The following is a 20,307-nucleotide window of genomic DNA, read 5'->3' as shown; positions in this document are numbered from 1 at the left end:
AAAAATTCCTTCTGAACTGCATCTTTCATCCAATGGTCTGGGGTCTAAGTCCCATCAATGCCTCCGTCTGTGCGGTCCTGGAAGCTGGGGTGACTCAGGGGGCGACTCACTGTCTTTCTGACTTCATCTCCCTCTTCTTCCTCTTTGTATTTACCCCCCTCTCCCTCTCTCCATCCTTTCATATCCTGTCATGTTCTAACGTCAACACCTGCTCTCTCTACCTGCCTCTTTTGGCTTTGCGGCTCTGTGTTCTCCGTCTGATAAGCAGTTCAAGTTCTTTGTGCGCAGAGGGAGGCAGTCAGGCCAACAATGCGGCCCTCTGTTCGTGGGGACTTTTTTGTTTTTCCGAGACGGATTGCAGCTGGTTAACCGAAGCTTAGCTGAAACCCCCCGAGAGTAAAGAATGTATAACTCCTGCTAAGCAGCTTACAGACTCACTGCATGCCATAAGTCATCATCAGCGAACGCACAAACCTCTCAGCTGGAGGAACAACACCTAAACCGATGCTATAGATGACGGTTTACAGTGTTCCCAGCAGGTCCAGCGAGTTTTAAAGGCGTGTTGTGGGGTTCTGCAGCCTGCTTTGAAAAGAGAACAGTTTTCACAATCAGATCCCAAGAGATGTTGAGCTCTCAAGGAAGTATTGTGAGGAAACGAACTTCAGCACCAAAGGAAATAAGGCCGTAAAAGAGCTACAATGCTCACTGCGAGGGTGTTTCCTCTGCTCTAAGAGCTGTTTGAAGTGTCAGTTTGTCTTTTTGACATTTTGCATAGAAGAGAGGAACAGAAAAACCTCAGAGGTGCCTTTTTAAAGTGTGCGGTGAACCCTAAACTTGAACTTCACAGGAAGACGCAACTATGCATGCCAAAAACTTCTTTTTTTTGTCGTTACTGGAAGACGAGAATGTCTCACCTCCGAACTTCACGGCCTCATCATTGCACATCCTCGCTAATGTTTCCGGGGGCAGATTCACCGCTAAGATGTCAGCGCTTCAGACCGGCTTCGTAGAATACACGAATAGGAAATGAATGACTTCGGCGCGAGAACATAAACTTTCAGCTGTTTGTGTTTGTGTGTGTGTGTGTGTGTGTCTTATCGTACGCTGCATGCTTTTGCTCGATTGAAGTGGTGGGTCTCGTGAAGCTGCTGCTGACTCACAGTCTGGCTGCTGCTAACTCCAAAGACGTTTTAATTTCTTCCATTCATATTTGGCCTCAGTGGAACTGCGCTCTCCTCGGGCTGCATACATGTTTCAACGCTTAACTGACAAATGCTTTAACCCCATCAATGCCAGCGGGACATTAATCCATGCAGTCATAAATTTGACTTGATTAAAACTAGAATTTTAGTTTTTTTCTTCTTTTATCTGGTTGTGAGGCCGTTGTAACCCCAGTTAGAAATAGACCAAGCGCTCTAATGAGTCATCTTCAATTTTAATAAACACAAATTCACATCAACTATTTCCTCATTTCCACAAAGCTCAACTGTCCTGAAAAAGAACATGGTCAATACATCTAATGGTGAAACGCGTAAGAGATTATATAGAAAGTCCTACAACTGATCACCTCTAAGAAGTTAGTTCCACTTTATACTACATAAATTAAAAGAGAGGCCACAGTTTAATGAGGCGTTGTCGTGTGTATTTTGTGTTTTCATGTCTGCTCACAATCATAAAACTCGGGCTAATTGCATTGTGGGATTGTAAGAGGAGCAATGTGGATGGCGGCCTCAGATACCGCAGACTTAAAAAAAAAAAAAAAACAGGGTGGGGTACATCTCCATATCTGCCGAGTGGCATGTTGATGTGTGCTTTCGTGCGTGTGTTGATATGTTTGCACGTTTCCGAACTCCAAGGGCCCCCCGCCTCCTGTGGTCGCGCTGTTGTAGCAGGAAACATGTGTTTTTAGCTGACAGGGCCGGAGAGAGGAGGTGGGCGGCTGCACAAAGGAAACAAAACGGCTGTGTTGTCGTCGCCCTGCCAGTGAGGCTCGTTCAGGGGAGGGGGTTTAAAAGTGGTTTATTTGTGTGAGGCGAGGGCGGCTTTCGAGGGACCTCTTAACGGTGAGTGTGTGTGTGTGTGTGTGTGTGTGTGTGTTTGTGTTTTACAAGTCAAATCCTGAGAGCGAGCTTTTGCTCCGTTGAACAATGAGAAGTACATCTTTGTGTGTGTGGGGTTGTCGATTAGCTCCACGTTCCTGAACCCTTAGTGGATGTGTGTGTGTGTGTGTGTGTGTGTGTGTGTGTGTGTGTGTGTGTGTGGTTGCCAGCGTGGCTGTTTTACTGATAGATCTCAACACAGCCCCTGTTCTCTATTAGCAGAGTCAACCACAGGAGGTGAGTCAGTGGAGAACCAGCTGACGTTGAGCATGTATGCACATGGTTGTCTTTGCATGCCAGTGTCTGTAGAAGAAGTCTCTTATAAAGTCAATCATTTTTTTGTATATTGAGGTCATCTCTGCTTTTAAGCCCTCATTGTGTGCAACTTTTTTTTTTCTCCTCCTGTCCCATTTTCCCTCCCTCCTCCTTCTTTGGTGACTCACGTTTACTCACACTTAACTCTGGAGCGACAGGCGCTCATCTCTGCACCTCTTTTCTGCACAATATGACTGCTTTTAAAAATAGAGAAGAGGAACAGGTTTGTTATCAGACTTCCTTATCCAGGAGTATAAAAAGGGAATTGTAAGTTTCGTTGCTCTTTCTCGCTGGGGGGCTTCCCCTTCTGGTTTCTTCCTTTTTTCTTTTTTTTGTTGTCCTGAGTCACCCACAGCTGCTGCTTTGCTCTGTTAGAGAAGGAATGCTGTCAGCAGGGTGCAGAAAGTCACATTTTTAGCGTGAAGTGAAGATGACCTGCTGTCTGATTATTCCTTGTGGGGAAGTTGTAGATTAATTATCATAATAAAAGTTGTCCCATCAGACTGGACGGGCCGTTAAGACTTCCTGTCTTGGTCAAGAAGTCAACACAACTTCAAGAACCTCTAAAGGACCCCCAGTGTCCCGCAAGAGCGCCCCCCACCCTTTCCTCTCCAGTGATCGCCTCAGGCGTAGAGCTGGAGGAAGGAAGGTGACCCATGTCGATAGTTTTCCTGCAATTGTTGGCTCAGCATTACAACAAAGGACAAGTGACAAAAGGATTTAGAAGTACACACATATACAACAGCATCCAGACTACGAGGTCACACACACATCCTCTCTAGGTATCAGTGCTTGAATCTTGCCCAATCTTCCGTCAGTTGTTTCTGATATGTATTTGTATTCTACCTCCAGCAAACTGAAGACCACTTGAGAAGCCATGGCCAGAACACTGTTATTGCTCCTGTCTGCTCTCTGCTGCTGCCTAGCGGACAATGTAAGTCCCACATCCTCATCACCTCAGCCCCATGTACCACAAAGGCTTTACCTTAATACAATCTAATGTGTGTGGTTTACAGCCCACATGAGAAAACATTTAGTATGTATTGATATACATTTGATTGCATTTGTGGCTTGGTTTTAAAGCGCTGCCGAGACAGTAAGGCTCATAAGCTCACTGTTGTCCTGCAGCTAACTCTCACATTTTGGGTATTGGAGCCCAGTACAGGAACACTGTATGCTTTTAAAAGTTAAAAGCAGCTTGTGAAGCAAATTTCAAGTCTCGGCAAGTTCCTATTTATTTGTTTTGTCATTGGCTGCCTGGGTCGGAAAACCAATGCCATGCAACCAGTTCCCATTTCACCGCTGCTCCGTTTAACCGCGGGCCTTCTCCGTTGCAGGTGGAGCTGCTCCGCTCCAAGAGAGGGACTCGTTTTTACCGAGGTGAGCCCGACAGGCAGCCGGCCAGACGGACGCTTTTGATTATTCATGTCACGAAGTCTTCACCCTCCTTTGACACCTCCCGTGAGCCCCCATCACACTTCTGTTTGTCTTTCCTTTTAACACCACCACCACTATCATATCCATCATATTCGTACCATTCATGTGTTTGTGTTCCTCACCTTGTGTGTTTGTCTAACAATGATTTCCGTTCGGTTGGCTGTGTACTCACTGTTTGTGTCTTCTCAGTACATTGTGTGGATGGCGAGACGTCAGCGGTGCGTAGTTATGGGGAGACCTGGCTGCGATGGAGGGGACCGCGTGTGGAGTATTGCCGTTGTGCGTTGAGAGGACGAGAGCGTTGTCATGTTGTGCCCGTCATCAGTGAGTGTGACTTTTTTTTGTCTCTTTCTAATCCAATTTGTGTGTGTGTGTGTGTGTGTGTGTGTGTGTGCTTTCCTGCCCTTACTGACCTCTCTGTGGTCCATCAAGCTATACCTCTAACTTGCTGTTACAGCCTCGGATGATTATTATCTCTCGGTTTTGTCCCTGGTTATTCCAGTGCGTCCAAATGAAGAGCCGTTGGGTTTCCTGTGTTTTCCAGTAGGTGTAGTTTAGTCTGAGATTGTTTGAAATACTCTTGCCAGACGAGCCACTTTCACCCCCATTGACGAATTCCCCGCCCTCAGACAAATTACAACCACATTTTTCAGCTGGCAAAGCTGCACCGTCTGTGAGCTCATGGATGGGAGCTCATGGGGTGCTGTTATTCCCAGGAAATTCGTAGGAAATGCTGAAATAATAAATGAAAAAAACCCAGTTCTGCTCTAGAAAGAAACCCCTCTGGAAGCAAAGGAGATGGTTGAGAGTCGGCATGAGCCACGCACGAACGAAGCCGAACCCACGAATGTAATTTTCTGTATCGGCCATACGTGTGATGATATAATTAGGGTTGTGTTCTGAAGCACTGGATGACGTCTGCCTGACTAACCCGGCTCTCTGTCTGCCCTTCCAGACTGCTACGTGTCTCAGTGCTACAACGGAGGAACCTGCAAGGAGGCCGTGTACACGTCGGACTACATTTGCCAGTGTCCCCCAGGCTTCAGCGGGGCTCAGTGCGAGATCAGTAAGTGCTCAACAAACTCCTCAACCAGCTCCTCTCACGGTTATTTGATCAGACTTGCTTCATGGGAGAGGCAGTGTCTCGTTTTGTCTGGTCCAAATCCACAAATATATAGTTCGGGGTTTCAAAACGTACACCCCAGATCTTTCTCTGCCCGTCTTACTTCAAAACACCGACGAACCCAGTCGTGTCCATGACGGGGTGGACCGGTGACGCTGATCACAGCGATCTACGCACTCGCCGATGACTTTCAGATAAGGTCACAGTCCGCCCGCGTGACTCACACAGGAGGTGTCACGGGCCCGTGGTTTGGAGGGAAGAATCGGAAACCATGGAGAGACATTCTGGGATACGAATGTTTTTGTTTCTGCGGGTGACTGTTTGAGGTCTTCGGAGAGCCGCCCCACCCTCTCAGTGGGATCATTATGCAAACCCCACATGGTCACAGCCAAGTGATTTCAGCCAAAGAGTATTGAGTTACGATTGGCCAGACTCAATAACTCTGATGCCATCATCATAGTTTATGTTTGGTCATCGTTTCAAACCACTAATTGGGGAGAAAATACTATACAAGCGCTATTAGGACACAAGTTGGGAGTTTATTTTTTTTTATATAAGAAATAACAATGTTTTCATAATTTGTCCAAAATGTTTCCAGTATCCAATAAACATGCTTTATTGGGTCAGAATAAATAAATCAGTCTCAGTAAATTAGAATCCAGGGGCTGCGGCGCCCAGAGCCAATTAGAGGCAATTTAAATGCTCCCAATCTCATATCATGCACCTTTAAATAGTTGATTAAATATGGACAGTTTTTCTCAAAAATGATTTGATACAATAAAGCATTGACATTTATGACTATCTTTTGATCTATATTGATTATTGTATACACTATGGAATGTTAAATGGAGGTTGAATGTGGCCTACAGTGCATCACAGGGCATGAAATAAAATGCTTCAGGGTTTTCACTCTCAAAGGTCAACCATGTACATGTGCATTCATGTCAACCAAAGAATTCTGACATCAACCAATTTTGCTAGAAAGATCAATAGGTTTGGACTACTCCATAACATCAGGTTACAATTAACTTGACTAAACTTTGGAAGTCTCACAATGTGAATTATATCCAGTTGAACTCTGTGCCTTTCCCCAACAGACTCCAATGAGAGATGCTTCGTGGGCCAGGGTGCCGGGTACCGCGGCACATGGAGCAGCAGCCGCTCCAGAGCGGAGTGCATCAACTGGAACTCCACGTCTCTGAGGGGAAAGAGGTTCACCGCCAGGAAAGTGGACGCCAGCAGCCTCGGACTGGGCAATCACAACTTCTGCAGGTACGCCGTGACCACTTTGATCTGTTTCGTGCCAGAAAGGAAACCGCAAGTATTCATTGTGACCGTGCGATTTAAATCAAGGTGGGAAATGTGATCCTCCAAAACATAGTGGTCAGATTTCGTCAATACTGGAGGAGTGATACATTTGCCACTGTATCCGTTAGGTCAGTTTGTGGCATTATGGCCATCTTTGAAAGGCACAAACTAATATACCGTTTACTAAAAGACTCGCAGATAGAAGCAACGTTTACTGGGTCAGAGAGGCAGAGGACAGCGACTGAAACAGGTCGTCCGAGTGGAGGATCCGAGTTTAGGACATGCCGTTTCACTTCATTCATGCTCATTGTCCTTGCCTTTCTTCCCCATCTTCCCCTCAGGAACCCTGACAACGACATCACTCCTTGGTGCTACATCTATAAAAACAATCAGATCGTCTGGGAGTTGTGTTCCGCGCCCAAATGTCCAGAAGGTACGGCTTTACCAATGAAAAGCGAAGCAGAAATAGTACCAATCAAACAACTGGATTGCTTTTAACACTTGGTTTCTCTGCGTTAGATAAGAACCAAGAATGTGTGAAGGGCTCCGGTGGGTCATACCGAGGCACGACGTCTGTCACGAAGAGCGGCTCTCGCTGCATCCCGTGGGACTCCCCTGCTGTCAAGCACAAGCTCAACACTGCTTGGAAGTCTGACGCATTGGAGCAGGGGCTGGGCAGCCACAGCTTCTGCAGGTAGACCCGCCAGCACCGTCCATTGCCACAGGTTCCCGTTGCATTGGGAGGGATTGGAAAGACTCAGGTTTTTCATTGCTTTTCTTCTTCCTTTATCGAATAGGAACCCAGACGGTGACACAGGTCCGTGGTGTCACACCTACAAGAGCATGCAGCTGACCTGGGAGCTGTGTGACATACCTAAATGCTGTGAGTTCCTTTATTCATTTTGCAGCAATGCTAAAACATGGAAGATTTAGTTTAGTAACTAAAATAATGGTCTTTTTAGGGAGGCGTCCATCCGTCATCAGCACTCTCGGCCCACGTGCCCCGACCACGAACAACAATCACGGAGGTAAGACTTTTTTTCCGCATCCAATGAAAATCATTCCATTCCTTCTGTGGTAATCTCGCGGGCATTTAATCATCATCCTGCAAACCTTTTCCCCGGTCCGTAGCAACGTGTGGCCAGCGCTTAGACAACACCCTGAATCGCCCGGCGTTCCGCATGTTCGGGGGCAGACAGAGCGACATCACGGAGCAGCCGTGGCAGGCGGCCATCAACGTTTACCAGCCGCGGCACCGAAAACACTTCCACCGATGCGGAGGAGTCCTCATTGACTCCTGTTGGGTGCTGTCCGCTGCACATTGCTTCGAGGACAAGTAGGAATGATGCACACACACACACGATTCAACATGTTTGCCATGCAACATACAGACGTATTCATTGTCTTTCTCTTTTTGTCATCAGCGATAAAGCTGAAAAACTGGAGGTGATTTTGGGGCGAACGTTCCGGAAGCAGAATTCCAGCAGCGAGCAGATTTTCAAGGTCGAGAAGTACTGGAATCACGAGAAATTCAACAACGAAACGTTTGACAATGACATTGGTGAGTGAACGTTTCGAGAGACGGTTACTTTTTTGCAGGTTTTTTTCATGCTATGATGATGATAATTGACCGAGACACTTTAGTTACCGTGTCCTGTGATGATGTGGAACCTTAGGTGGGCAGCAAATGCTAAAACACTAAAAATCCGTCCCTCACTTTCCCCAATGCATTACCCTGACTTTCCCTCTGGTCACTTTCCACTTGCAGCTCTCTTGAAGCTGAAGACGGACATTGGCATCTGTGCCGTGAACTCTCCAGAGGTTCTTCCTGCGTGTCTGCCTGAACGTGGGCTGGTGCTGCCCGACTGGACCGAGTGTGAGATTTCGGGCTACGGAAAAGACTCTGAATGTAAGTAAACATCCGGCACTCTCTCTCTCTCTCTCTCTCTCTTGACTGACCAACAGAGGGCAGTGTGAGCCTTTCTATCAAACCTTTAACCATTAGTTTTTTGGGGATAGGAGACTCTAACTTGAACACTATCTCAGTTTCTGCAGAGTTCTCCGAGCGAGTTAAGCGAGGTTACGTCCGCCTGTGGCCCAAAGAGCGCTGCGTCCCAGAGGTGCTATCCCAACGGCCAGTCACCTCCAACATGCTGTGCGCAGGTGACACCCGAGGCCTGGATGACGCCTGCAAGGTGAGAACACCTCATTTTTTAGCTTCACCTCCTCATTAAATCGAAATGCTTATTTACATATTTATTTATTCTCTCTCCATTTTGCTTCTCCACAGGGAGACTCCGGTGGCCCGCTTGTCTGTCGGAACAATGACAAGATGACTCTGATGGGTGTGATCAGCTGGGGCGACGGGTGCGGCCAGAAGGATAAGCCTGGGGTCTACACCCGCGTCACCCATTACATCGACTGGATCAACAGCAAAATCAAGGCAAACCTCGTCTAAAGGGAAGAGAGCCTGCAAAGACGATGCTGATGGATGAGCATACACATAAGTGTGCAAAGCAGCAAATGCAGACATGTTGATCATTGTGAAGATACACAAGAGGGATCCACGGAAATCTTGATTCTGTTGTTTATCTGTTGATCTAAATCTAAACTGATGGAGGTTTCAAACCTAGCAGGACCGCTCCAACACAGGCGCAAGGAGCTCAATCATGAGTTCTCCTTCTCCGCGTGCTCAAGTGTTCTGGTTCTTATGTGACAAAATACATGTGGACAAAAAAGAAACAGACTCTTTCTCGTTCTGGTCCATCTTGATCGAACTAACACTTTTTTTTGTCTATTCACGCAAGCAGCGTCTTCGCGTGTTTTCCTAAATATTTCGCCCGCCAAAAATGGAGGTAGTGGACCTCACAGCCTGACAGGAAAAATAGGGAATATATATATTCTTCTGCTCTTTCTGGCTGGCTTTGTGCCGGTTTATGCAAATAAATCACACGTGATAGACTTCAGGTTAGTGCTTCTAATCCTAAAGCACACTCCGCTCAACACAGGCAATTAGTTTGCACACCACAGTGAGTCGCATAGGATTGTAGTCTTTTTTTTTAAAGTTTTGTGCAAAGATTGTGTCTTCTAGATGTGAGGTTACGTTGCCTCAATTATAAATGTTCTGCACTCGCTCTCATTGGGGCTTTAGGGGTTCCACAGCACACAGAACGTATCTGCTGGTTCAGATTGTGCTCGTCTGTTGCCGTTTGAGCTCCTTTAGCTCCCCGCTGGCTTGCCGTGGGATTATATTTGGACAGGTGGAAGCTCTGAGACACTCACCCCTGTTCCTTTATCCTGCAAATTGTTTTTAAAGGAGATTTCCAGAGCACTTCTCCACCAGACACCTGGGTTGAGCCCAGCATGTATATAACATGTATATTGTCTGAATATTACTTTTTATATTGCAAATGACTTGGGGCTGTTCTTTTCTGTTCTACATTAAAACTGCTTATTGACTGCAAAACGTATCTCCTGAGCAAACTCACTTTGTTCTGGGACTGGGTTTTAGATGTGTTTTTTTTACTAAGTTAATATTTATGTGTATTTTATTTTCTAATGGAGAAACTACTTTTCTAGTTTGTAGTTTGGTAATTTATTGTCTGTCAATATAACCACATGGCAACATACTCCTTTTGTCAATAAATAATATTTGGACTAAATCTTTTTATCTTCTGTGCTTTTTGACCTGTGGGATTGCATCATATTTGATCAATTACTGCTAAATTACTTATGTCATGACAAAGGTCACTGCGGTGGAAAGGAAAAGGTCTCAGTTTATCAGCCTCTGAGTCAAATTAATTTCCTCATGCTCATTCCTGGATCGTGACAACATGTTAAAACTTAACAATAACAATATTGTTTTGGTATCAGTTGAGTCATTATTATTAAAAAAAATACATTTGTGAACCATTGCTGCAACATCAATAAATCAGAGAAGATATTTTTTGCACAAGTGTGCATAGAGTCAAATAACATTGAATCTTTCTAACTTTTCCGTCTTTTTAGTGCATGTACAACTAATGACCGGTGTGTCTGAGGTTATCTCTCAATGTTTTGTAGATGACTTCATGGGCGTTTGCCTGTACCGATCACTTTTTCAGAAAATGTATTTTTTTTCACTAATTTGAAAGAAGTGTTCATTGTTAAATGCCAACGTTAAATGTATTCATCTATTAAACATGGAAATTACAGTGATCCAATTCTAATAATGAATATTTACCAGAACGTAAGAAATAATTGGCCATCAAATAAACAGATAAAAACAGAAACAAATAAAAAAAACGTAAACAATGCATTCAAACAAAAGCATTACGAGTATAAAATATAAATTACAGTTTACGTTTTCCTCCAAACTTTCTGGTTGGTTTGTACGTAAAATAATACCACACCGATTTATTCACCACTAACTCAGCGATGAACATTAAGGTGCATTATTGCCAAAAAGATCTGTTGTTGTTAGATAAAATCTACACTTCGTTGCACCACACCTGGCTAAAAATAATGGCATCAAATAAAATAGTGCTGCAATAAAGTCTCCCTTCATGAAGGTTCAAATGTTTTAGAGAGGTGTTGATGCAACTGTTTGAGTACATGTGGCTGTGTATAGTAGTGCGTTAGCACGTAACAAACACAATCAGAATACAACATTTTATTATTCTGATTCCCTGTTTTGTTCTCACTAACACTTCTCCCTCTCTTCATTCACTCAATAGCTCACTCGACCACCTCTCTCTCTCTCTCTTTCTCTCTCTCTCTCTCAATGAGTTGTAGAGGAGGAGCCAAGTTTCAAATACCAACAACCAAATGTAACATAAGCCTAATATATGTCTGTCTTCCTACTTAAAAAGGTGCACAACACCAGATTGGGAGCATGTTGGCGCCTGACCTGGCGACGCATACCTAACAGCGCTAACAGCGCTAACAGTGCAAACCATGGCAAACGTGCTGTAAGAGCTAACAGCCTTCAGCTTCGGGGTAAAACCTGTGAGTGGGTGACAATCGCTGCAGCCAGGGGCGGCCTTATCAGCTGTAACCACTATATGACAGCTCTAACATGCACCAAGAGAACCATTATGTCAACACAGCACAGATGAGATCAGATAAGAACTCACAGAAGGAGAGTGACTTCCTTCTTTGCTCATGTAGACATTACTGCATCTTTACATAGCTAACAGCTGTTTGCTGCTATATAAATGCTCTGAATGCAGTATATTGCTCCTCTAATTACTTAGCTTAGCTTGATTGATAGCATGTGTGTGTGTGTGTCAAAAGTTAATGGTAATTCCCCCTTCTGATTTCAAATGGATTACAAATGAGACGTTGTTTGCCAGTCGCAGCAAATGATGTAAAACTCAGTTATATGGTCATTAGCAGCTTGAAGCGAGGAGCCGTGTTTGAGCGGTGCAGTGGCTGCAGCTCATTTAAATCCAGACCGTGCGGCAGCAGGTGAGGCGGTCACAGGTAGGAAATGCAAACGAGATCAGCTAGAGCTGCTCTTCACATTCCCTCCGGTCTCGCTCACTTTCATTCTTCCAAACCGTCTGCAGCCGAAACGAAGACATTTCCTCGTGACTCCAGCTGAGAGACTGGACCCCAAACCATGACAATGGTAAAGTACTGTTTTGTTTTTGTCATACTTTAGTTGAGTTTACGTTCTGATAACTTTGGGTGGAGTGCAAAAGGAAGTGAGCAGGTGTTGTCGATGGCAGAGTTTCATCAACTGTAAAAAGTAGTTGCTTTTATTTCAGTATTTCTCTCAGGAAAGATATGATGGCGGCTAAACTAACACAACTACAGGCGACAGCATTAGTGCTTTACTATCGAATGAAGGTCAACCAAATGTGTTCTCCTTTCTTTTATGTTTGTTCTTTGCTGAACTGCCCCGTACATTAATTGTGTGTTGTCCACATTTTGTCCCCCAATTGAATCACAGTTGACACTCGTGCAGGTGAAGTTTTTCCGACCAGTTTTTTGTATTTTCTTCAACCCTGAAATGTACCAAATTCAAATGAATTGGAAATCTCATACACACATTATTTCAGTGGTGTCGCTGCACCCTTTGATCTCTTATTGTGATTTTTTTTTCAAAACTCTTTATTATTATTATTATATTTTGTGAAAGCACCAATGATCAACCCCATAATATTATCAGAATGTCAATAGAGATATTTGATCAAAAACATCCTATTTGATTTTCTCCGCATTGCTGTAGGGTTTCACATTCATGTTCACATAGTTTTTCTCGCCTGTGTGTTAAGACGGATATCACTGTGTTTGACTATAAGTGATATCTATCTCCAGAGGTTTTCTCGGGTCGAGCTTTATGATAACACACGCTCTTAACTCTCTTCCTGCAGTGTCAACACCTCATGCGGATAAAATTTTCTGCGGTTGGGGGATTTTCTCAAACACCAACATAAAAAAACGGAGCTGAGATCCAGTCTGTGACAGTGTGAACAAAATCCATCCTCCTCCTTTGCATCAGTAGGCGAAGCAGAACACTGTCGCTGTAACTTGATCCGGCTTTAAAAATGCAGATATTTTGGGAATTCCTTCCATTTTGGGAAGGTTGTAAATATCAGAAAAGTATAGCGAAGTTCTCTTGGGACCGTTTTCATCACCTGCTCCTCGCTCATCAACAGCACAGCAACTGTGACTGTGACATTTCACACTCTGTCATTCTTTGACAACTTACCTTACAGCAACACTTCCTCTACGGTTGCCCGGCACTCTGGGAAAAAAAAGAGATACCGTCTCGCCACTTCCTGATTTTGCATGACGAGTGTGTTTGTCGACGCCCACTCAGCCACGTCCGTGTTCACAAAACTCTACTTAGAAAAAACACACACTGATTGTGAATTAACTGTAACGGCAACCAAAAGTCAGAGATACATTACATGAGGACACGGTTCACAAAAATTAAATAAGCTACAGTGAGAATACTGAACCCCTAGCGTGTTTAACATTTACCAGAAGTACATAAACAAACATGGCACCCCAACACTCTACGTCATTTCTAAGCATTGCAAAGAGAACCAACAGGAAAATGAAACACATTGGACGTGTAGCATCAAGATAAATGTTAGAGCTCAATGACTGAATATAGGGGCGCACTCTACTTCGTGATTCGCTTCGCCCTCTCCGAGTTTTACAGAATCCTGCAGGCGATTATAATGTTGAGTTGAATTGAGTTTTAAATCAATTTTAGTTTTCTGCACATTTTTGGCAAGGAAGTTTTTGTACTTCTGCATCAGTTACCAGCCTATGTTTGCAGCTGTGTGGCTCTAGGATCCTTGCCCTTGGACATAATGAACGACCTCTATTAAAATGAGAAAATCAATTAATTGCTGGGAAACTGAAACCAAAATATAACCAAGCCCAACTAAATTCTTTTCAGGGTCCTTTGGCAAAATGTCTTACTGCTTTTTTTGACTTATCGCAAAAACGTACATCGACAAAGTTACTTAACTAAGCTCCAACCCCGGCAGTAGCCCCTCAAACACACACACAAATGGACAGAAATACAGAAACAAGAAAAAAAGTGGAGGCCTGGGAGCAGTGCGGCCAAAAAAACCCACAAAATGTCCAACTCACAGCTCAGCGTCGGTTCTGGAGAAACGGTTTGCAGTCCGATAGATAGACCCACACTGCTTTCCTGGTCACCGTCTGTCCAACCTTGACTCCAGCACCGGGTCTAAGCACATCCGTCCCTTCACTTATCCGCTAGTTACACAAGCTAACTAAAACACACTGCTACTACATCTAATAGCAGCCTGTAACTGAGCGGCTAGCTTCTTTAATCCCGTTAGCTTGGCAGCTAACTGCTATGCAAACACACCGCTACTACCACTAATAGCAGCCTGTAACTGAGCGGCTGGCTTCTTTAATCCCGTTAGCTTGGCAGCTAACTGCTATGCAAACACACAAACAAGCACCAACATTCGGGCTAATTTACCGAGGTGCTGGTACTGCTACTGTTTTTGTCAATTTAACGGGACTCAACCAAGCTCTGTCTCCTCTTTGTTTCTCTCTTTCTTTAGTAAAAGCAGCAATACTACAGCGTAGAAATACTATGTTACGTACAAGTTATGCATTCAATGTTTTGCTTCAGTGAAAGTATGAGTGTCAAAATAAAGTGCCAAAAATAAAAGTAGGCTATGGCAGAACGCCTCATTTAAGAATAAGATATTGAAGCAGCCATGTTATTACTTTGCATTACTCTGATGTGGCAGCTGATAACTGTGGGGCTGATTGCTACCAGTTTACGGACTGCTGGATAGCTTGTGAATTTCTCCAAGGGGGTAAATAAAGTCAGAATCACAATCAGCTTCATTAGCAGTGTTTGCACATACAATGCTCTCAATCTACTTCCACAAAAACAGACATAACAGTTGAGAATAAGGCAACAAAGCGGGACTAATAAAGGTATATTAATGATCCATAACCTGCAAATATACATAATCATGTATGTGTTTATTGTTTTGTTGAATTAAACATATTAATCATAATCTGCAAAGTAACCAGAACCTAAATTAAAAGTAAATTTCCTTCAGAATTGAGGTGGAATAGAACGATCATCATACTTTTGTAAAACAAATTCCTAAACAGCTTTAGTCACTTGAGTATGATTTATAAAATATTATTTTGTATATTCAATTCTGATGATGATGACGAACTTCTTCATGGAAGAAGCCCTTCTATGTTATTTTAATGTCAAGAAAATCCCAACCAGGCTGCACTGCATATACTGTACATAACCACACCCTGTGTGCATATACAATAATATATTTAACCATTTAATATGTATTCCAGCACTCTTTACACCCACCCTGAGATTAAAGCTACACTTTTGTACAACTAACAGACACATTTTGGACTTATATGTTACCCAGGAGGTGATTTCACCTGGTGCACTGAATAAAGCTCTATTGTCTATCCCCAAAAAAGCAGCCACTGCCTCATGCCTGATGATGAGGTCGATATAAGTTCAGTAAAGTAAATGATTACCAGCCTGGCGAGCAGTTGGGTTTATTTTGTCTGCTTTAAATCTCTGCCGATACTCACCTGAGGTTTCTGTGTTTCTCAGAGCTTCTCTGGAAAACAGAAGAACCTGTAAGTACCGTGTCCATGAGCGAAACCCCATTAGTGCTGCTGGGAATGTTTTATGCATGAAAGCTTCTCACAGCTCCTCTTTCCACCAGACACACTGGACCTCCAGCTCCACCCAGGAGGACAGGTGAGACTCAACCCCACCTGAAGGGGCAACGTTCCCATTCCTCCCGTCTTTGTTCCCTTATACATTATCATCAATTATCAATGTATTCCTCCCCAGATGAGAATGCAAAGTTTGAATGGCCACAAGAGGAGTTTGTAAGTAGAAAGACAACAAATTCTTGACTTATTAAAGTTGCTAAATGCGACGTTTGTCAACATCTTTATCGTATTTTAATGCCATTGTTACCACATATCCCTTCTTTTTTTTTTGTCGTGGTGAAATAGTCACGCTTTATATTTTCTATACGGCAGGATGATGGAGACGAGGTCGATGGTGACACATATGAAGTGCCTCCCTGTGAGCGCCACACTCCGACGGTCCCACAGAGTGAGGTGGAGGAGAATGTCTATCTAGGTAACAAGAGTCATTACTGCAGACACTGAACACAGACTCCTCAGGCACCCTTTTCACCTAAAATGATGTCCCTCAATCCTGCTTGTTTTGCAGAGACGTCGCCCAATCCCACGCCTCCACAGAGGCCGAGCAAACCCTTGGTAACAGCTCCGGGTTCTGGAAAACTGTCCGTCACCCAGAAACCCCAACAACGTGCTAAAGATTTGCGCTCTGATCCCAAGACCAAGAAAGGTGAGCGATCCTTCTCTATTAATTCGCTGCCACACCAACGGTGCATTTATGTCTGTCCACTGCACAACCCATACCTCGCATCGCCTCTCTGACCCATTTCTTCAGCACCTGAGATCAACCGGAAGGAGAAACCCGGGAGAAAGACGAAGATGCCCCCTCCACCTCCTGTTCCAAAGATTGCGGAAGGGGAAGGTGCAGTCATCACTTCTACCAAACACACAAATAGGCCTTTCATAGAAGTAACTCATCAGCCCGTAAATGACTGGTGACCGAGAGGAACATCAATGTATTAATGAGGTGATGTGGCAACCACGTATTTGGTTTTATTAGCCATGTGCCATTTTGCAGAAATACAGTCGCTCCATGAAAGACTTTGCATTCGCAGGAAAAACAGTCACAGAACAATGTGTTCAATGTTTCCGGCAGCAACAGCAGTTTGGGTGGAAGGAATAGAAAGAAGAAGGAGGAGCGTGCCACCTGCAGGTCTGCCAGTGAGCTGCAGCTCGAGTGACACCAACTTCATTGGCAAACCGATCGGCCAGAAAATGTTGCCAAGAATAACTCAAAGTTAAAAGACAAGGGACTTTGTCAGCAGAAGAATATCTCCATACTCTCTGGTTGAAACTTAATATACCAAATCTACACTAGAAGTAAACACTAAACCAGCAGTCCTGCCAGTTATCATAATATCACACGTGTTGTTTTAGTCTCTGGTATTATCTTCTTTGCATTGCTTTAAATGCCTCCCCTGTCTAACCCCTTCCCTTTCATTTTGAAATACTGTAGACGCATTGAGAAAAGCTTGGAGGCTTGTATGATACCACAGCAACACCGCCAGTCATTTTTCTTTCTTTCTGTGTTTCAGATTTGTATCTGGATCCAAATGAAAAACAGGTGAGATAAGATACACATCAGCAATACCTAAAGCATAACACAACGCATGGGAGGAGACCACAAAGGGCCTCGCTGTGACGGCATAATTGGAGTATGACGGGTTGTAAGGGCCATGCACGCGTGAATATGATTGGATGTTTCCAGCCGCGCAGCTGCGAACGAGCCAATCGTTGCGAAAAGCATGAATTAAACTATAATAGCTTTGCTCCCTGGCGCGTGTCTTACGCGTGTGCCATTTTGCATTCCAGGAGGACAGTGATGACGTGTATGTGGAACCCGCAGCTGGTATGTTTGCGTCTCACTTCACAAGCACCAACTCTGCACTTTAAAGTTTGCACGATCAGACCAAAAACTTCCTTGTCCCCGTTTTCTCCCCAGCTTGCTCCCCGCCGATCAGGATGCCTCCGTCTCCCAAAACCTGCCCCTTACCTTCGCCCATGCTCGTGTGAGTTCTCTCTCTCAATCTGGGTCCAAAGCAGCAGCCGGCAAACCCGCCAATAAAACCAGAGCATGGCGATGTGCACTAGTGACACAATCTAGTCTGTTTCGGTTCATGCTCCATGAGACATCGCACAATTAGCGATGCTGCGGGTTTCTTTTGCAGCAAAATGCAAATGTGGCAGCGGTTTTAGTGGCGTTGAACAGTTCCCTTGCACTAAACACCTAACGAAACTGAACACTCTCTCTCTCCCTCTCCCAATAGCTGCAGGATGAGGTCGCCGGTTCCCAAACCTCAGTCTGTGAGTGTGTCTAATTCATCTCTGTGCAATATTGTTTCCTCATGCAAAGCTCTGAGTTCTCATTCAAAGTAAGACCGTCACGATAAAGGCCTGCATTCGAAATGGAGGTTTTCATTCTCACCATTCGCTACGTAAAGGAAGATAAAACTCAGACGTGTTATGGTGTGTTTTTATGTCCCTCCTTTCCCTTTCAGAATTCCAACTTGGCTTGCTTGAACGAGTTAAAAACGGGTAAAGACCAACCTCGCTAAAGCGGGTCAAATATCAGCACACACTCACATGTATCCAACATAAATTATTCTGAGCATGACGGTGCACATCTCGTCTCTGTAGCGCCTTCAGTCGAGGCGAGACGCGTCACGTTTCCCTTCATATTTCCTGTCGTGTGTCCCGCCAAACCCGTCCCACCGACTCCCGGCGGGAAGCCACCTCTGCTTTCCAACCTGAAGAAAGCGAAACACAGGTTTGTTAGATGGACGAAACATTAATCAAAAATTGTTCAAAACCGCGACATTCTGCAAATACATCCGCATTAAATTCAGTGTGTAACATTAGCTTTTTGTGCGTGTTTGTTTTTGTCTGGATTCCAGCCTTCTCAATCCTCCTGTGGCGGCAGAAACTAAGATTGTTGGTAAACTCACATTTCTTGTAATCTGTGATCACTTGGTCTCTGCTGGGATTCTGCATTCAAAGTAATCCAAAACATTGCACAGTTCACATGGTGGGCTTTCTATCTTTTTTTTAAGCCTCCTCTTCTGGTGGTATAAAGGCGCCCAAACAAAGCGGGATCGAGGTATGCCGTCAATCTGCAACCCAAAAAAAAAGTAGTACAAGAGGACTGTTTGTTGATGTATCTGTGTCCTATTTCAGGGCAAAGAGTGGTTTGGTGGGACCTGCAACAGGAAGACGGCCGAGGATCTCTTGCTGAGGCTCAACAAGGTGAGCCAGTCGACGGTTCTGTTTCATTTCAAGGAAATATTAATCGGCCAATCGGGTCCTTATAATTCAACCGAGCAACAGCCAACGGGGACATTTGCCGAGTGTTTGTGTGCGTGTGGTTTGCTGGCACTCAAATAGAAGGCAAACCCGAATCAGACGCTTACTTATGGGGACTGTGGCTGAGTGGTGGTGAGCAGGGTCGTCCTTCAATCAGAGGATCGGCGGTTCGATGCCCAGCTCCGCTAGCCCGTGTCGATGTGTCCTTGAGCAAGACACTTAGCCCTTAATTGCTCCCGTAGGCTGTGTGCCTACGGTGTATGAATGTTAGATAATCCTGATGTGGCACCTTGCATGGTTGCTCCTCCCATCAGTGTGTGAATGATGTCATGCAGTGTTAAAGCGCTTCCACTTACTTTGTATAATAAATCATGTTTTTACTTTCCGCTAAATCCTTAATCCACCCATCCACTTCCGTGTACTCTCTTTTGGCCGTCGTTCTCTTCAAAACATTTAATCTCCTTTTTTTTTATCCTCCTTTTTTTTGCAGGACGGCGCCTTTCTCATACGACACAGCTCAGGGCAGGGCATCCGCCATCCGTACACCCTCGCCGTGCTCTACCAGCACAAGGTGTACAACATACCCATCCGCTTCCTGGGGGAGGCCCGAGGTTACTCCCTCGGAAAAGAGGGCAAGAAGAACGAAGAGGTTGGTGGGTGGGGGAGGCAGTATTAAGACAAAGAGAGGGACAGGAAGAGAGGGGGATTCTGGGACAATTTCATGCTTTTCTTTCTTCAATGACCTCACTTTCATCCTCTTTCTTCCAGGTTTTCGGCAACCTCGACGAGATGATTTCCCACCACAAGAATAACAAGTTGTTTCTGATCGACAGCCAGAGCCAGGCCAAGCAGACCACATATCTGACGTATCCCACACGCCCTTAACAACTAAGATGCATTTATTTGCGTTTCATGAGGATAATAGCACAGTTTAAAAGTTTGATGCGGGTCTACCAAAGTGTCACAAAACCGCAATTGCTACTCTAACTGCTCCAACATCTGCTAAAGTCTTGTGTTCTTTATAAAAATTGAAAATAGACAACGCAAACTTCTAATGCCCCGAAACAGAGATTAAATGTCATAAACTCCAGCTGGTGACGAGGGCTTGAAGTTAAAGCTCAGAGGTGTTCCCGTTTCCTCGTCGTTTTATTGCAACGACTGCAAAATGTTGCAAAACTGTGGAGAAGGAAAAGAAGGAAAAAGATGCTGTATTTTTTGTCATGTCTGGTGAAGCATCGAGATAAACGTCTCCATGATTTTAATATTCGTCACGAGTACAGATTTGGTGTGTACCTTTGCACAGGTTTAGTTTAGTTTGACTCCATAGGTGTCTTTTCCAGTGTGATGTTGTGCAATACACAATCAAAATGCATAATTTATATTTCATTCATTTTACCGCCGTTTCCTGATATTTACTGTTGATGACCAATAACAATGAGTTGGACCATGGTCTTTGTTTGGGCGTTCTGTGGTGTGTGTTTGATGAAGTCCTTTTGAGTAAACTCCAACATTCCACTTGGTGTGTGTGTGTGT

The 20,307-nt window shown here is 44.4% G+C and overlaps 2 protein-coding genes across 2 annotated transcripts; both read left to right on the top strand.

Moving 5' to 3' along the window:
* Nucleotides 1–1,964: 1,964 nt before the first annotated feature.
* On the top strand, nucleotides 1,965–9,933 carry plat (plasminogen activator, tissue). Its single transcript, XM_079221839.1, has 15 exons — nucleotides 1,965–2,063; nucleotides 3,267–3,348; nucleotides 3,752–3,794; nucleotides 4,041–4,175; nucleotides 4,807–4,917; nucleotides 6,072–6,246; nucleotides 6,624–6,715; nucleotides 6,802–6,976; nucleotides 7,080–7,165; nucleotides 7,245–7,310; nucleotides 7,414–7,618; nucleotides 7,707–7,843; nucleotides 8,051–8,191; nucleotides 8,329–8,477; nucleotides 8,573–9,933. The coding sequence occupies exons 2-15, from the start codon at nucleotides 3,292–3,294 to the stop codon at nucleotides 8,738–8,740; spliced, it is 1,740 nt and encodes a 579-aa protein (XP_079077965.1). The 5' UTR covers nucleotides 1,965–2,063; nucleotides 3,267–3,291; the 3' UTR covers nucleotides 8,741–9,933.
* Nucleotides 9,934–15,600: 5,667 nt separating this feature from the next.
* LOC306740177 (uncharacterized protein) lies at nucleotides 15,601–20,008 on the top strand (the record flags this gene model as incomplete). The annotated part of the gene is made up of 11 exons (XM_079222282.1): nucleotides 15,601–15,654; nucleotides 15,811–15,913; nucleotides 16,007–16,144; nucleotides 16,250–16,336; nucleotides 17,010–17,038; nucleotides 17,287–17,323; nucleotides 17,417–17,483; nucleotides 17,742–17,778; nucleotides 18,649–18,717; nucleotides 19,265–19,423; nucleotides 19,543–20,008. 11 exons carry the CDS (start codon nucleotides 15,601–15,603, stop codon nucleotides 19,657–19,659), a joined length of 897 nt encoding a protein of 298 aa, XP_079078408.1. The 3' UTR covers nucleotides 19,660–20,008.
* Between the last annotated feature and the right edge of the window lie 299 nt (nucleotides 20,009–20,307).

Source organism: Taurulus bubalis, assembly GCF_910589615.1.
Source record: "Taurulus bubalis genome assembly, chromosome: 8".
In the NCBI taxonomy this organism is placed as follows: domain Eukaryota; kingdom Metazoa; phylum Chordata; class Actinopteri; order Perciformes; family Cottidae; genus Taurulus; species Taurulus bubalis.
This window is presented reverse-complemented; position numbering and strand designations above follow the sequence as displayed.

Excerpts from the sequence above, each read along its gene's own strand:
- plat (XM_079221839.1), top strand. The coding sequence starts at position 3,292 with ATGGCCAGAACACTGTTATTGCTCCTGTCTGCTCTCTGCTGCTGCCTA. Across the intron at positions 7,166-7,244 it reads GTGTGACATACCTAAATGCT|GGAGGCGTCCATCCGTCATC; the intron begins GTGAGTTCCTTT and ends TGGTCTTTTTAG. Across the intron at positions 8,478-8,572 it reads GCCTGGATGACGCCTGCAAG|GGAGACTCCGGTGGCCCGCT; the intron begins GTGAGAACACCT and ends GCTTCTCCACAG.